Source organism: Carcharhinus amblyrhynchos, chromosome 1 (genome assembly GCF_965287045.1).
Source record: "Carcharhinus amblyrhynchos chromosome 1, sCarAmb.v2.hapA, whole genome shotgun sequence".
NCBI classification, from domain to species: domain Eukaryota; kingdom Metazoa; phylum Chordata; class Chondrichthyes; order Carcharhiniformes; family Carcharhinidae; genus Carcharhinus; species Carcharhinus amblyrhynchos.
Genome location: NC_137324.1, coordinates 32,555,243 through 32,573,590, shown reverse-complemented (window position 1 = coordinate 32,573,590; position 18,348 = coordinate 32,555,243). Strand labels below are relative to the sequence as shown.

Sequence of the window (18,348 nt, the reverse complement as noted above, 5' to 3'; positions counted from 1 at the left end):
AACACTTGGGAAGAATAGTTTCCAAGCTGCAATTTTAAAAAATGAAAGAACGGGAAGTAAGTTTCACACTGACAGTTGCTTCTTCTGCCATAATAGTTGTGAAGTGGAAATTTTTTATGGTTTTAAAGGGGAAATAAAGACGTGTGTTTATATATTGTCTTTTCAAATCTAGTACCTAGGCTTATGTCCCTGAGTGTGACATTCTAAATGAGGAGGAGCTCTGATGGTCCCAATCCAGTTTCTAATATGTATTAGCCACCGTGCAATACTACTCATTGGGGGTGATATTGAGTATGCATTGACGTCAGTGTAAACAACGACATGGACCCAAAATCCTGCACAAGTCGGGAAACGAGATTTTCATCTGCAAGATCTCATTTCCTGATTTTCTCCACCTTCGCTGGTGATGTAATGACTGGTCGGGAACCTCATTTCCATATGTTTTAATAAATTTCAATCTAATTAAAGGGCTTCCTGACCATGTGATGCACTTCACTGAATATTCTTGTCTTGCCGACATGATCTGATGTTGGCGAGGTTTACGACAGTTGTATAAACACTGGAATCAGTCGAGGAGAGCCTGCCAAGGTAAATGTAGCCCTGGGGCAGAGGAGCATGTAGGGGCATTGCCCCTGGTACAGATTGGCAGTGCCACCTGAGATTGGCAGTGCTTAATTGGTGATGCCAAGGGTGGGTTCTAGCAGCGGGGAATGGTAAGTGTCAGGAGAGGGGAAAGAGTGCCCTCAATACTTGTGTGTTCGTGGGGGGAGAAAACCCCGATACCTCCATGATGGAATGTGTTACCTGATGTTTTGGGCAGAGGGATATCCGTGGGGGATCGGGGCAGTTATTTTCAGCACAGTTTAGGACGCCCTTTAAAGATGGAGCCCTGATTTCTGTGGAGCCTGCCCTGCTTCCTCCATCAGGCCTCACCCAACCAAAGTGACACATTAGAATCACAGAATCCCTACAGTGCAGAAGGAGGCCATTCAGTACATCAAGTCTGCACCGACCACAATCCCACCAAGGCCCTATCCCCGTAACTCCACATCTGTTAACCCCCTGACGTTAAGGCCAATTTTTAGCATGGTGAATCAACCTAACCCGCATGTCTTTGGGCTGTGGGAGGAAACCCACCCAGACACGGGGAGAATGTGCACACAGTCACCTGAAGCCGGAATTGAACCTGAGTCCCTGGTGCTGTGAGGCAGCAGTGCTAACCACTGTGCCACTTTGCTGCCCCCTGTATAAACAAACAACACCCCCCCGCCACCCCCCAAATTTTCAGTGCACTGGATGTTAGAAAATCAGCTGTGAAATCTCAGTTGTGATTCATTAGAGTCCTTACAGTGCAGAAGGAGGCCATTCGGCCATCATGTCTGCCCCACCATTCAATGAGATCATAACAGATGATCCTCAACTCCACTTTCCCACCTTACCTCCATAACCTTGATGAGTAAAAATCTTGTCTATGAACATACCTAATGGCCCAGCCTCTACAGCCTTTTGTGGTAAAGAATTCCACAGAATCAATACCCTCAGAGAAGAGATTCCTCCTCACCTTGATCTCAGAGTAAGGGATCTCCCATTTGAGACAAAGCCCTTTGGTCCTAAACTCTCCTGCAAGGGGAAACAATCTCCCAGCATCAACCCTGTCCAGTCTCCTGAGAATTTTATCTGTCTCAATAGGTTACCTCTCATTCTTCTAAATTCTAATGCGCACAGGCCTGGTGAATACACACCAGTCTTAAGTCAGAATCTGACACATTGGGAGCGATCTTATGGCTCGACCTGTCAGGCAATCGGCGAGGCAAGCCTTTAAGATCCGGTGAAAGGCAAAAAAAATTGCGCTATTACCGACACTCATCTGCTGGAGTAATCAGTTTTGTGCCCAGAAAAGGCGCAAAATTGATTTCAATGTTCAAAACTTAATTTAGCTATCATTAGCGAGTCCTGGACACTTTCGTCCCAGCTCACTTGGACTTACCTCCTCACGGGTGAGAATCATGTATAGAGCTCACCAATGAGGACCAGAGGTCTGCACCTGCAGATCTCATTGGTGGGAATGGAGGTCATTGAAACCCTGGGTGGTTGGGGGCAAGGCCAGGCAGTGCTCCTTGGGCAGTGCCAGCCTGCCAACCTGGCACAGTCCACTGGGCACCCTGACACTGCCCACTGAGCAGTGCCAAGGGGGAAGGTCCTGAAGAGGGTGGGACCTGATCGGGTAGGGGCTGAAGAGGGGGGACAGAGCCAAGGTGGGGGGAGGGGCAGGGAAGGGGGAACTCTGCATCAGGAATGCGAGCAGGAGGATGGCAATTAGGTTGGTGGGGTAGTAGACTGTGAGTACACTGTGAATACACAATGTACTGGGTGATCAGGGCACCTGTACAGTGGTGCCTCTAGAGCTCAACAGCCAGCTTCTGAGAGAGATTAGGCTCCACCCCTTCCCCTACTGGCAAGAATCACATTGTGGCTCTTTTTTAACTAAGTGCTGATTGTGGGGTGGAAAAGGAAAGCCTTGATATGGTTGTGACTGGGTGTTTGCTCAAAAATAGGCACGGCTCTCTCCGGTTTTCACGCTTGTTTAACACTTTTTTTTGGGCAGATCGCCCTGTAACAAATTTTGGTAAAGTTTGGCCTATTAGTTGTCAGTTGCAGTCGGAAAGACTAATAAGATTGATAGTATGAGATATTGAGCAAAATCTTATTATGAAATGGCAGATGGGGCAGCTTTGAGCCTGCAAACTCTGTCTACAGCCAGGTCAAGGACTTGCTCCTCTTAATGCATGAGGGTTCTGAGCTTGGGCATTACTCCAGCTGGCTGCATCTGATGCCACCCGTTGTGGTTGAGTTTGTCTTGCAATGAAGCGAAGAGAAAGTGTGTGGGTGGGAGTGTTGATATTTTAGGATGGTGATGAGCAGTGCCAGGCGTGGGGCTGGAGTGCGAGGAGCACAGCAGTAACTGGGGGAACATGATGATTATGGGAGGGAGGAGGGAATCTGGTGCCTGCAGTTGGCAAAGGCCAAATTGGCTGCATGAGAGAAAGGGTTGGGTGTGTTAGGGAGTCTGGTGGGAGATAACATGCTTCACTTACCCGGGTTGAGTGAAGAAGGTCATTCATGTTCTTCTGGCGCTGCTGCTCTGTCCTCTTCTGGAGTGCACTTTCACTGAACGGGGCTGCCACTGAAGCCTAAAGAGCAAAGAACAACACAGCACGGGAAACAGGCCCTTTGGCCCCACGAGCCCGTGCTGCCATCTCAACAATGTGTTTTTCCTCCTCCACCCTTGACCCATGTCTGTGCTTATGGTACCCCCATTGGAAACCAGATCAAGGGGAGAATAATTTAGGGACAATTTGTTACACCAATCAGCCTAAGAGCACATCTTTGGGGTGTGGGAGGAAACCGGAGGAAACCCACGCAACCACAGGGAGAATGCGCAAACTCCCACAGACACTGGCCCAAATCCATGTATCCATGCACGGCAAACAGTGATAGTCACTGAGCTGTCGTGGTGCCCATCTGCTGGTCCAGTTTTAAGCATACACAAACGACGCGAAGTACTAGGCTACTCTCGAAACTTCCAAGAGCAGCCCAGGCACGACCCACCGTGTGCATGCCCCTCGTTAGACAACAAGGTGGACCGACGCACCTGCAGAGTAAAAGAGAAAAACATCAACACATGTAACAGTTGGTTTCCAGGAACGTCCTGAGGCTCTGATCCTTATTTAAAACAGTCTCCTATAACCCTCCATCCCTAAAGGCTGTCTCCCGGAGTGGGGATAGAGGGTGTCCTGCCTCTGTTCTGCTTCATCAAGCTTCCATATGAAGGCCGTCTCAGAAATGTGCGGTGCTGCCTTCTTGCCTGCCATCACCTGCAGTTGTTGTGGAACAAATACTGGAGAGCCGTTTATACAGAACTCCCCAGTGCTTGCAGCAGTTAAATGATTGTGGGGTGGTGAATCAAAGGGAATATGCTGCAGGAACTGTGTGATACTCGTGGACATAAAAATTATTACTAATGAGGCATAAGATTTGGCCTGAAAACCTGTTGCCTCCATTGGCAGGAATCACTCCATTTTTCGTGCTGGAACCAACACTGTCGTTGTTTGTTAAGATTTTGCCCAGAGAGTTGGTTCTGATGAGAGAAATGGCATGTTACAGCCCATCATTGGTGTGAACCTAATTACATCACCAGTGAGAGGCAGTGAAAATCGGGGCAAGATCTGCGACTTCCGGGGTTTCGCAGAATCTTCCCATGGATGGTGAGTGTGGGCTCAGTGGTGACATGGTGGCACAGTGGTTAGCACTGCTGCCTCACAGTGCCAGGGACCCGAGTTTGATTCATGGCTTGGGCCGCTGTCTGTGTGGAGTCTGCACATTTTCCCTGTGTCTGCGTGGGTTTCCTCCAGATGCCCCCGTTTCCCCCCTCAGTCCAAAGATGTGTGGGTTAGGTGGATTGGCCATAGGAAATTGCCCCTTAGTGAGAGGGGGACTAGCTAGGATAAATGTGTGAGGTTGTGGGGATTTAGCCTGGACGTGATTATGGTTGGTGTAGATTTGATGGGCTGAATGGCCTCCTGCACTGAAGGATTCTATGATTACACAGGTTCAGTGGGTGTACTCTTCGAAGGTTAAGAATTGAGACACATTATTGAGACAGGGTAAGGAGTGTGCGAGACCAGCCACAGAATGCTTGATGCTGACCCTTGAGGCAATTGAGAAAGCATTTCATTTCACAACCCAACTTTTACTTATTGATTTGTGTATAAATACAATATGCCTGACCATCAGAAACAGTGATGTAATGGAACATATACTACATACGCTTGAAAGGAGGCTGAGATATGAGATAAAAATTAATGGACTACATTTTCCACTCATTTACTATGGGTGAATGAATAACGCTTAGACCCCATGAGCTTATCATTCACATACTGTATGCACTTGTTCCAATTTTGGGACTACTGCCTATTCTCTCAAGTTCACTTCCATAAGCTGGCCTTGCAACCCAAAGACCTGCAGAGTTATTTTGTTGCTAAATATCTCATTAATGTTCAGCTGTAACAACCAGACTCCTCTTGAGGAGGGAGTTCCAGGATTTTGACCTAGTGACAGTGAAGGAATGGCAGTATATTCCCAAGTCAGAATGGTGTGTGGCTTTGAGGGGAACTTGCCGGTGGTTGCACACACAAGAGCATGTGTTTGCTGCTGCTGTTCTTCAAGGTGGTAGATGTTACAGATTTAAAAGGTACTGTTGAAAGTACCTTGATGATGAAGGCATCTTGTAGATGGTACCCACTGCTGCCAATGCGTGTTGGTGGTGGAAGGAGTGCCAGTCCAGTGTGCATCTTTGTCTTTGGTGTCAAACCTCCAGTGTTGTTGTTGCATTCTTCCATGACTCCTGACTTGTGCCTTGTAGACGCTAGACACACTTTGGAGGGTCAGAAGATGAGTTGCTTGCTGCAGAATTCCCAGCCCCTTATCTGCTCTTGGAGCCACAGTATTCATTTGGCTGGATCAGTTCCATTTCTGGTCAATGGTTGTGTACCTTCTGGGCTTGGTCTGAGCACCTTTTGCAGTTCTGGTCACCACACTATAGGACGGATGTGATTCCATTGGAGAGGGTGCAGAGGAGGTTCGTCAGGAGGCTGCATGGGCTGGAGCGTTTTAGCATTGAAGAAGCATTGCTTAGGCTGGGGCTGGGGTTGTTTTCCTTAGAGCAGAGAAGGCTGAAGGGAGATCTGATTGATTGACTGATTACTAGGGAAGCAGTGATGAAGTGGTCACAGGACTGATAACCCAGAGCAAGATCCCATCACAGCTGAAGGTGAAATTTGAATTCAATAAAAATCTGAAATTAAAAGTCTGAAGACGACCATAAGAGCATAAGAACATAAGAAATAGGAGCAGGAGTAGGCCATCCAGCCCTTCGAGCCTGCCCCGCCATTCAATAAGATCATGGCTGATCTGTCGTGGCTCAGTTCCACTTCCCCGCCCTCTCCCCATAACCCTTAATCCCCTCTCTTATCAAAAACCCATCAACCTGCTTCTTAAAAATATTTAGCGAGGCAGCCTCCACCACTTCAACGGGCAGAGAATTCCAGAGATTCACCACCCTTTGAGTGAAGAAGTTCCTCCTCAACTCCGTTCTAAACCGCCCCCCCGTTATCTTGAGGCTGTGCCCCCTAGTCCCATTCTGATTGTTATAAAAACCCACATGGTTCACTAATGTCCTTTTAGGGTGGAAATATGCTGTCCTTACCTGGTCTGGCCTAAATGTGGCTCCAGGTCCACAGCAATATGTTTGACTCTCAAATGTCCCTGAGGTGGAGAGCAGTTAGGGACAGGCAATAAATGCTGACGCTCCCACCCTGTAAGATGAATATAAAAAGAATTATGAGGGACATAGGATAGATAGGAAGGCACATTTCCCCTTAACAGAGGCGTCAGCAGCCAAGGGAGGGCATAGATTTAAGTTGAGGATCAGGAGATTTAGATGGGATTTGAAGAAAAGCTTTTTCACCCAGAGGGTATTGGAAATCTAGAACTCGCTGCTTAAAAGGGTGGTAGAGAAGAATTCCTCACAATATTTGAGAAACATTTAGATGATCACTTGAAATGCAAAGCATTCGAGGCAGAGTGCTAGAAAATGGAATTAGAATAGATCGGTGCTTGATAGCTGGCACAGACACGATGGGCTCTTTTTGGTGCTTTTGATATGTGCTGTGCTAAATTCTCCCTCAGTGTACCTGAACATGTGCCGGAGTTTGGCTACGAGGAGATTTTCACAATAACTTCATTGAATATTAATGCAAGCCTATTTGCGACACTAATAAATAAACTTTAAAAACTTTAAACTTTTTGTACTGTAAAATTCTGACTCTGAAGTAATGTAAGAAGTCTCACAAAACTAGGTTAAAGTTCAACAAGTTTATTTGATAGCACAAGCTTTCAGAGCACTGCCCGGTGTCCGGCATCTCCACATTCTGAAATAATGGCCAGGGAGGGTGATTTTGGGATAGGGTGGCACAGTGGTTAGCACTGCTGTCTCACAGCACGAGGGACCTGGGTTCGATTCCCGGCTTGGGTTACTGTTTATGTGGAGCTTGCACACTCTCTCCATGTCTGCGTGGATTACCTCTGGGTGCTTCAGTTTTCTCCCACAGTCTGAAAGACGTGCTGGTTAGATGTATTGACCGGAACAGGTGCCAAAGTGTGGTGACTAGGGGAATTTCACAATAACTTCATTGCAGTGTTAATGTAAGCCTTATAACTAATAAATAAACTTTTAGAAAGAGTCTAGGGTTTTACGTTTATGGCAGGAACTGAAATGGATGGTGTTTCATCTTGGTTAAATTGGAAAAGCTTTTAGTTTATCCCCAACTTGATTTTGAGAAGTGATTATGGCTTCTGTGAAGTTGAGGATTGTGGTGGTAGAGGTGCAGAGCTACTTTTTGTTGAATAGGTTTCTGCAATACATAATTCACCCATACCATTGATTTCTGTGTATATTCCTTCCTGTAAAGTAGCATATATCAGAAAATGTGTCTATTTCTGGGAACAACATCTGCTCCAAATGAACTGTCAAAAATCAACATTTTCAGAGAGGAGCAGTTCCTCCGGTATCACCAGGAAAATAAATTCCTTTAATAGTGTGCTGTGTATCCACTTCTAAAATTACTGGCACAGTAATGACCAGATATGGCATAGGTTTCCAGCAGGATGGTGCAGTAATATGTTACAAGATAATTGTATTCGCCGGGTATTATTTTGCTGGCTGTAAAGTTGTGTAAAAATGATCACATGAGTCTGTAAGTTTCCAGTAAGCAAACGTTTTATTCAGCATATCCTGGGAGAGATCCAATCTATCCTGTTTACTTTTCCAAGTATCTTCCAATAACGCAAAGTCTGTGCCACACTTTTATCATCCTTGATTCACAAAGCACTATTTGGTACAATCCTCAATCGTTGATGTTGCTTTGGGCATACATATCACATGACCTAATCAACAAGTGGGATACTTGTTGCTGTAGATGTCCCCTGTTATCTTAGTAACAGCAGATTTGTTCACATCTTAGGACTAATAACTCCCTGTCTCTTACGGTAGTATCTTGTTAACACCTTGTTTGCCCATGTTGTGATAGCCCTCAAGTATTTTTGGTTTGCGATTTTGTAGTTGGTTCCCACAGTGCTGTATATGCCTACACTCATTCCTAGAATGAGTTCTCGTAAGTACACTTGTCTATTCTAAAGCTATTATTTTTTAAATTGGTCAATGGGATGTAGGTGTCACTGCTGGGCCAGAATTTATTGACCATCCCTCATTGCCTTTGAACAGGCACTTAAAAGTCAACCACGTTGTTGTGGATCCGGAATCATGAATGCCAGATCAGGTGAGGATGGTGGATTTCATTCCCTAAAGGACATGAGTGAACCATCATTAGACTTTGAATTCAATTTTTGATTTTTTTCAATTTAAATCTGCCAGGTGAGATTCGAACCTGGATCCCCAGAGCATTACCCTGGGTCTCTGGAATACTAGTCCAGTAACAATGCTGCTTTGCCATTGCCTGCCCATGAATATGTGCCTTGATATCAGTCTTGGAATGAAATGTTAGTCAGCTCAAACTGAATGTGCTTTTCGTTCCTGTATGTTTTCTGTTTATTTTCTGCAGCCACTTGAGTATCCCATCGACTCAAAGGCAGAGCAGTTGCCTTTCTTGCGCAACCCTGATATTTTGGTTGGTGAGAATGATCTGACTGCTCTCAGTTATCTTCATGAACCTGCTGTGCTCCACAACTTAAAGGTCCGCTTTCTGGAGTCCAATGCTATATACACTTACTGTGGTGAGTTTAAAAAAAAACAATCAGAGCGAGTGTTATTATGAGGTAGACTCTCTGTTGGTGCAAGTAAGATCAGGCACTGTGCCATGAAAAATTGAAATGTTCACAATGTCACACTGTAGATGTATGAATTTAGTTGGCGATTTTTAAATCAGGCAGAGATGTCACGTACAAGCAAATTATTTTTCATCCCCTCAAATGACTCACATGAGTTTACCTAGCAATTATGTGAGCCAATGTTTACCAAAAAAGTCATATTTTAATCAGCTGTCTGGTGAATCAGCTCTACTCTGCAAGTATGGTATTTGAAGCATCCCAATTTGCCTTGGGTTAGGAAGGAAATAATTGAGAAGTGTTTCAACTTCTAATTGCAATCAAGTGACTCGGGCTTTAAAGTGGGCTGGTATTGATTATGAGTGAGGGCATAACTGCTGTTACGAATAGCCAAAGAGCTTGCCGCATTTCACTCTCAGGACTCACAATGTTGATTTATGTTCCTGGACTAGTAATCCATACACATGGATTAAGAATCCAGATAATATCGAATCCCACAATGGTGACCCGAGAACATGAATTACAATTTTGCAAATAAATCTGGAGGTTTAAAAAGAAAGCAGCCACTTGTAAAACTGACCTTGAAATTGTTGGCTTGTCACTAAAGTCCAATTGTTTCATGTGTGGGAAAGAGACATTCCATCCTTACATGTGTATGTTATCAAGATTTTCAATGCATTTTGGGTAATTCCTGCTTCTGTTTGGCGTTGGATTTGGGAAAAGGGGATGTGCAGTATTGGCTTGCATGTGTTTTAGACAAACTCCTGCCCAGGAAGCTCCTACACATGGCAATTACAGTTTAGTGGAACAAGAGGCATTATTGTCTCATACTCTCGGCGTTGCTAACCAGGGTGGATCTAGCAGATTCTGGTGTTCATTCAGAGATATGCTTGTATCCTTTCTCCCACCTGTGTAGATGTTAGGTAACTTGATTTAAAGATTTTAAAGTTTATTTATTAGTGTCACAAGTACACTTGCACTAACACTGCAATGAAGTTACTGTAAAAATCTCCTAGTCGCCACACTCCAGCACCTGTTTGGGTACTGAGGGAAAATTTATCATGGCCAATCCACCTAACCTGCACGTCTTTCGGACTGTGGGAGGAAACCAATGCAGGCAGGGGGCAGGGGAGCGTGCAGGCTCCACACAGATGGTGACCCAAGCTGGGAATTGAACCTGGGTCCCTGGTGTTGTGAGACAGCAGTGCTAACCACTGTGCTACCATGCCTGCCCCATGTTTTTATTTGCGTAAACTGGCTTGTAATTGATGATGCCTTTGATTCATGTGTTAACAAAATGAAAATGTATCTAAGAAAATGACATTGCATTGGATCTTGCCAATGCTGCACAATAAATTTTAATAACAAATAGAGGGTCTCTGAAGCAGCACTAACAGTGACCTCTGTTAAAACAAATTAAGACATTTTCAGTCATTATGTCATTTCCTTTTATTTGGAAAAGTACTCTAAACCATTGAGCATAGAAATACCATCTTTGGAATGAAAACATTTATCCATTCTTAGGCCTAATATCTCTTTAGATCTGTCTAGTTAGCAGCCAGGGACTATTTTGGCTTATTGGACTGGATGAGGTAAGAGTTGAAAATGATAGTGCTCACTTGATCTTTGAATGTGATATAGTGACCTTCTGTGTTTCTAGGTATTGTCCTGGTTGCTATCAATCCCTATGAACAGTTGCCAATTTATGGAGAAGATGTCATTCAAGCTTATAGTGGACAGAACATGGGGGACATGGACCCCCATATCTTTGCAGTGGCTGAAGAAGCGTACAAACAAATGGCCAGGTAAGTGGTTTTATGCAAATTGTCACTGACTTTCTTACCTAGTGTCATGAGGAAAGGAAAATAAAATACTGGTATCAAACATTTTTAATACATCTGAAAGAAACTAAAATATGAGCTGCTGGTTGGATACAAGTAGTGTAATCAAACTCCTGTTCTCTCAATGTGATACTGATGCTTTGCAATCTAACATTTTGAGGGCATTGTGAGAATTGGAGAGAAATAGAAGAAAATGAAGCGACCTTATAATGCCTGATGTTATAAAAGAATACTAGGGGCAACTTTCAATTGGATGATAACCTGGTGGAATGGCTCACTCTCCTGATGTAAAATCCAATTGATTTTCATTCCATTGAAAATATGATGGATCCTGGAAAGGCTACCAGCCAGATGCCCCTTTGGATCAAGGATAAATTGCATCAGTTCTGTGATGGCTGGTTAGTCCCAATACATGATCTGCAGTTTCCGCCACATATGGGGTAGATGGATGAGTTGTTTGGAGGTTTCTGCTCTCTCTCTGATGCCTTGACTTTACCTCTGTGTATTCCTGACAAAGTATCTCAATGTGTTTGATACTGAATGAACCTTCTCCATTTCGATTGGTCACAAGCCATGGACTCCTATGAGACAGTGGGGATGTTTGACCACTTCAGAATGTTTTGAAGACGTACCTAAAGTATTTCCATTGTTTTTCTGGGAGACTCCTGTTGTGACTGAGTTCCGAGTTGAGCTAGGTACATTGGAGATATGGCGTGCAACATACCCCACACAGTGGAGCTGGTTTTGTGTGATTAATGCCTCAATACTGCACATGTTGACTTGGGAGAAGATGCTGCTGTTGGACCATCTTTCTTGCCAATGAATTTGGCGATCTTGTGAAAGCACCACTGGTGGTGCTTCTCCAGTGTTTTGAGGTAAATGCTGCAGGAGGGCTGCTTGTAAACCATGATCTTACTCCCAGCTTTGAGATTCTGGTTCACAAAAACTCTTTTTTCCTCAGTTAGTCAAAGGATGAGCTGACACATTGGCAGCGATGATCAACTTTAGCATCAATATTTGTCTTTGTTGAGAAGAGATTCCCAAGGTACAGGAAGCATGGTGGTACAGTGGTTAGCACTGCTGCCTTTGCAATGCCAAGAACCCGGTTTAAATTCCGGCCTTGGGTGACTGTGTGTGGAGTTTGCACATTCTCCCTGTGTCTGTGTGGGTTTCCTCTGGGTGCTCCAGTTTTCCTCCCACAAAAATGTGTGGGTTAGGTTGATTGGCCATGCTAAAATTGACCCTAGCATCGGGGGATTAGCAGGGTAAATGTGTGGGATTGCGGGAATGGGGCCTGGGTGGAATTGTCGTTGGTGCAGACTCGATGGGTCGAATAGCCTCCTTCTGCACTGTAGGGATTCTATGATGTGGAAAATGGTCCACCTTTTCCGTTCATTTTAATTGATGTGATTGTGGGGATTGTAATTGGACCTGGCTACCACCAAGATGTGCACAGTGATAGCATCTGCATTCTGGTAACAGTTGACGTTCCATCTCGGTGATGTGTTTTGATGGAAAAGGCTGTGCTTCTTGTTGTAGCTCTTTTTTTCCCTTTCCATCTTCTGACAAAATGTCCTAATGCTATGTGAGAAGAATTTGGTGCACACAGATTTCAAGAATATTTTCTTAATATGAATTGAAGATTGGTTAAGGTTGTTTGACTATAGTAGACTGATTTTCATTAACTTGTGAGTTTATTAATTCATTCTCACATTTCAATTTCTTTAGTTTTAATAAAATCTTTTGGAATTTCTCTGTAATCTTTCTTTATCTTCCCCCTCCCCCATCACCTCCATCCCTCACCACTCTAAAGAATGTTAAGTTGGCTGACATCAGAGGTACTTTGAAGTGGACACTAGCAAAATGCAGGAAGTTTAGGGAAGTAAAGAAAATTGGGTCAATTTTAGGAGGAGCGAGAGAAAGGAAAAAACAAGGATTGATGGCAGCATTAAATGCCCTGATGATGGACACATTCCCTCTGTTTCTCGTTCTCACTTTGCATTCTGTCTTGTCAAGGTTTCTGACCTGATTACAAATCAAATTGAAATCCGTTCTTGGCTTTTAGTTTTTCAAAGTCTTCATCCACCTTCACAACAAATCACCAAACGATAGCTGCCATAAAAGTAATAGTTTACATTGTGTTAGATGTATATCCAGTAAAAATGGTGATATTTTAACAGGGAGAGCTCAAAAGGCTTAAATCTTCAGTACAATCTGTCCAACTGAACTACATAATGAATTTATTTGAAGATACCATCTCAAAACAGATTAGGTGCAATGAACTATTGCAGATATTTGTACAGAGCCTTCATCCTGCAGTAATTTTCGCACCAAACTTCTATTTCATCGAAGGCAGAAACTAAATGTCTAGATTCACTTAAGAAACACACTGCATTTTGAAAAGAATATAAACCAGTAGAATAAAATCAAATTCAATTAATTTCTGGAGGTTGTAATTGGCATTGGCTTGAATTTGTTCCGCACAGACGACCATATGATTTTGTAACAGCAAACATCAGAAGACTGGAAGAGACTCTAAGTATTTTTAACATAGCAGCACTTTTTTACTCATCCTCCTAGTTTCCTATTCCTTCTTGTAGCATTGCTGTGTTAAAGGTCAGTGGCCAACGGTTTTTCTCAAAAGACACCCCCCCTCCCCCAAAACACACACACATCACGGATGTTCCTCCCTAAGTGAGCTTGGAAGCGAATGTTGGCAGACTGTTTATTTTGGGAGAGGTGAGGGCTGCATCACAGATCAGCTTAATGTTATCCTCAGCAGTTTACACTTGCCGGAAAGGGCCCTGTTTGTAATTAAGAGCTGGAATGCTGATGCCATTTCTGATGCCCCTATCCCAACCCTGACTCTCATCAGCTCACTCTGCACAGACCGAGAATGGAACTTGATATCTAATTTGTGTGGCTAGCATCGATTAGTGTATTTACCAGGCCAGCCATATAAATGGAAGGAGGTTTTGGCAGTAGCTCCTTGCTTACTGTATGAAGTTTATCTTTTAAAAAAAAATGAGATCGTAGGAGATTAAAAGAGGGGGATCAGCAGTCAAAGTGCTCACTGCTGTGTCTCTCATTTGTCCTTCTGTCTTGGTTAATAAATTTACTGGAGTTCTATGAGGATGTGTCTAGGGCGGTCGATAGAGGAGAGCCGGTGGATGTGGTCTTTCTGGATTTTCAGAAGGCGTTTGACAAAGTACCTCATAAGAGGTTATTGCAGAAGGTCAGGGGACTTGGAGTTGGGGGTAGGGTGTTAGCGTGGATAGAGGATTGGTTGTCAAATAGGAGGTAGAGAGTGGGGGTCAACGGGTGCTATTCGGATTGGCGGATGGTGACTAGTGGAGTGCCCCAGGGGTCGGTGCTGGGACCTCAGCTTTTTACCATTTATATAGATGATCTGGAGGAGGGAACCGAGTGTAGGGTGTCAAAATTTGCGGATGACACCAAGATTGGGGGAACGGCAAATTGTGCGGAGGGTGTGGAGAGTCTGCAGAAGGACCTAGATAGGCTGGGCGAATGGGCCAGGAAATGGCAAATGGAATTTAATGTTGGCAAGTGTGAGGTGGTCCACTTTGGTAGGAAGAATAAGAACATAAGAACATAAGAAATAGGAGCAGGAGTAGGCCATCTAGCCCTTTGAGCCTGCCCCGCCATTCAATAAGATCATGGCTGATCTGTCGTGGCTCAGTTCCACTTTCCCGCCCTCTCTCCATAACCCTTAATCCCCTCTCTTATCAAGAACCCATCAACCCGCTTCTTAAAAATATTTAGCGAGGCAGCCTCCACCACTTCAACGGGCAGAGAATTCCAGAGATTCATCACCCTTTGAGTGAAGAAGTTCCTCCTCAACTCCGTTCTAAACCGCCTCCCCTTTATCTTGAGGCTGTGCCCCCTAGTCCTACTGTCTTTTTTGAGCGGGAAGAGTCTCTCCACCTCTATCCTATCCATCCCATTCATCATCTTATACGTCTCAATGAGATCTCCCCTCATTCTTCTAAACTCTAACGAGTACAAGCCTAGTTTATTCAGCCTCTCCTCATAGCTCAATCCCCTCAACTCCGGTATCAGCCTAGTAAACCTCCTCTGCACTCCCTCCAGGGCCAAAATATCCTTGCGCAGGTGCGGCGCCCAAAACTGCACACAGTACTCCAGCTGCGGCCTCACCAATGCCCTATACAGCTGCAGCAAGACCTCCCTACTTTTATATTCAATCCCCCTCGCTATGAAGGCCAGCATCCCATTCGCCTTCCTGACCACCTGCTGCACCTGCAAGCTGGGTTTTTGCGACTCATGCACAAGGACCCCGAGGTATGCACAAGGACCCCGAGAATGGTAGGAAGGACTATTACTTACGGGGCGAAAAACTGCAGCAGGCGACGGTGCAGAGGGACCTCGGGGTCCTTGTGCATGAGTCGCAAAAACCCAGCTTGCAGGTGCAGCAGGTGGTCAGGAAGGCGAATGGGATGCTGGCCTTCATAGCGAAGGGGATTGAATATAAAAGTAGGGAGGTCTTGCTGCAGCTGTATAGGGCATTGGTGAGGCCGCAGCTGGAGTACTGTGTGCAGTTTTGGGCGCCGCACCTGCGCAAAGATATTTTGGCCTTGGAGGGAGTGCAGAGGAGGTTTACTAGGCTGATACCGGAGTTGAGGGGGTTGAGCTATGAGGAGAGGCTGAATAAACTAGGCTTGTACTCGTTGGAGTTTAGAAGAATGAGAGGAGATCTCATTGAGACGTATAAGATGATGAATGGGATGGATAGGATAGAGGTGGAGAGACTCTTCCCGCTCAAAAAAGACAGTAGGACTAGGGGGCACAGCCTCAAGATAAAGGGGGGGCGTTTTAGAACGGAGTTGAGGAGGAACTTCTTCACTCAAAGGGTGGTGAATCTCTGGAATTCTCTACCCGTTAAAGTGGTGGAGGCTGCCTCGCTAAATATTTTCAAGAAGCGGGTTGATGGGTTTTTGATAAGAGAGGGGATTAAGGGTTATGGGGAGAGGGCCGGAAAGTGGAACTGAGCCACGACAGATCAGCCATGATCTTATTGAATGGCGGGGCAGGCTCGAAGGGCCAGATGGCCTACTCCTGCTCCTATTTCTTATGTTCTAAATGGAAAATGTTGAAATTTTGGCCAGTGATGATACTTTCCATACAATAGAAAAGAATACTATAGAATTCTGACAGATTGATTATTACTTTGTTCATACATCATTTGAGTGTACTCGACCAATCTGAATTCAGAAGGGATGTCTGACCGTGAGGGTGCCTCCAGCAAATGACATACAACTACAATCTGTGTGGAATGATGCAAGGAACAGAGGGAGCATAAACATGTACAGCAGTCCCCATGGAGAACTGCAGTTTCTGATAGAATGAAGCATTCATTCTCTGTCTTCTGTTTTGGGATGCTTTATTAGAGGCTAAGGGTCAATGCCCCTTCCACTTAAAAATCACTTAAAATGACTGGCGGAAACAAAATCCCAATGTAGCTCTCAGCAGACTGTAGCCACAAAATGTAACATATATCATCCTTTTTAATTAACTATTTTCTCCCTAATTCTTTCCTCCCACCTCCACAATTTTCTATCTACGTATCTTGAAGGCATTGACCCATCTTGGTTATTGTTCTTCAGGAACAGATAGCCCTTTCAGTACAGAGGTATGTTTAGGAATTTGTTAGGATGCCATGACCCATGTAACACCCCCATCTCAGTATTTATTTTATGTTATCAAGCAACTCACATGGCTCATATTCTTCAAAATGCAGCAGCTGGTTACCACTAAATAGATGATGAGCAAAGCAGCGGCATAAGAAAAGTGTGTGAAAGAAATCCAATTAGTGTTTAATGAGCCTCTGAATGGTACCCCATCACTGGACTCTGTTCACCACCCGCGCACTGTGGCTGTACTATCTACAGGACACACTGCAATAGCTCAGCAAATTTATTTCAACAATATCTCTCAATCCCAGGCCATTTTACAACTCCGAAGGACAAGAGCAGCAGTCTCATGGGAACAACTTTTGTCTACAAATTCCTACGTGTATCACACATCCGGACTTGAACATTTATTGTTCTTCCTTAATAGCCATTGGATCAAAATCCTGAAAATTCTTGGGAAAATACCAATTTTAGAGCACCTTCAGCATCAGCACAAGTTGGTCCAAGGGGACAGTCTGCCACAATCGCCCCCACTTGTCATCAATAAATGGAGCCTGGACACTGTCATCCACATCCTGAGAATAATTGCACCTAAAAATCAGAATGCATCTCGAAGCTAACTTTGTGTCAGCCTTGGAATGTAGTCGTTCCTGTCACTTAAACTTTGTTTTGATAGAGGGACAAGTAAAATTAAACATAGTCCACCTCAGCTGCAGAATGAACAATAGGGGACATACATACCAAGTACAAAATATGGAAACACAGATCATAGAATCATTAGAATTCCTACAGTGCAGAAGGAGGTTGGTCACCTCTTGGTGCCTGCATCGATAACTGTCGCACCCACACCCTGTTCCCGTAGCTCCTCATGTTTACCTGCTAGACAACCCCTCCACCATTACCACCACCACACCAAGGGGCAATTTTGCATGGGCCAATCAACTTAACCCACACATCTTTGGAGTGTGGGAGGAAACTGGAGCACCTGGAGGAAACCCACACAGATACGGGGAGAATGTGCAAACTCCAGACAGACAATCACTCAAGATGAAACTGATGCAACCCAAAAGAAATCAGAGGTCTCAAACCAAAATATAACTTAAAAATAATACTGAATAAAGGCTTTCCTCGATAGTCACTGTTGCAAGGGCGCTATGTAAGTTTAAAATGTATATTTTAATTTACATTGGATTTATGTCGGTATTTTCCAATCACATTCCATAATTCAGTTTGATTTTCTGTGAAAATTGAAATTCTTAATTGAAGCCTCATTCGTTCTGGAGCTTTAAACCTCCTGAAGGCAGAACAAAAGGGTTTTTTATGTGAATGCATCATCACTGAGCTGTAAGAACTATGCACAATAGTTAGTTCAAAGTTACCCTTCAGAAGTAGGTCACTCGTGAAGTAAAAATAAACTGAACAAGCTGCATCAACAGCACTTAATATAACTTCTGTCTCATTGTAAGATTATCACTCTAATTGATCAGAGTTAGGCAATTTTCACCACGGATCTTTTACCCATATGTTTAATCTCTCTACACAAAACATTATTGCTGCTTTAATATTACAGAGGGTTCTGTTATAAGTATTCACAAGGGAAGATATGAGTAACATGACCTTCACAAACAGATTTAATCGAATAAGGTTAATAATCTGAAATAAATGGGTTGGAAGCCACTTGGGGTTGAATTGACTATCTCCAACCCATGCATCTTTGGAGTGTGAGAGGAAACCCACACAGAAACGGGGGTAACGTGCAAACTCCAAATAGCCAGATAGCCTTTCCATCTTCCTTTGTATCAGTACAGCCCATTCACTAAGTGGTTTTCCTTTGATTCCCATTAGCCTCAATTTTGCTGGGGCTCTTGGCAGCTATCAGTTTGATGTCCGGAGCAGCTGTCCTCACCTCTCATAAGAACATAAGAAATAGGAGCAGG

At 44.2% G+C, this 18,348-nt stretch overlaps 1 protein-coding gene across 1 annotated transcript in view; it reads left to right on the top strand.

The window, feature by feature from the left end:
• The window catches only part of myo5b (myosin VB), a 276,339-nt gene that overhangs the window by 107,981 nt on the left and 150,010 nt on the right, over positions 1-18,348 (top strand). Inside the window, exons 3-4 of the mRNA XM_080207332.1 lie at positions 8,679-8,850; positions 10,562-10,706. Coding sequence (XP_080063458.1) covers positions 8,679-8,850; positions 10,562-10,706 — 317 coding nt within the window. The remainder of the gene's footprint in view (positions 1-8,678; positions 8,851-10,561; positions 10,707-18,348) is intronic.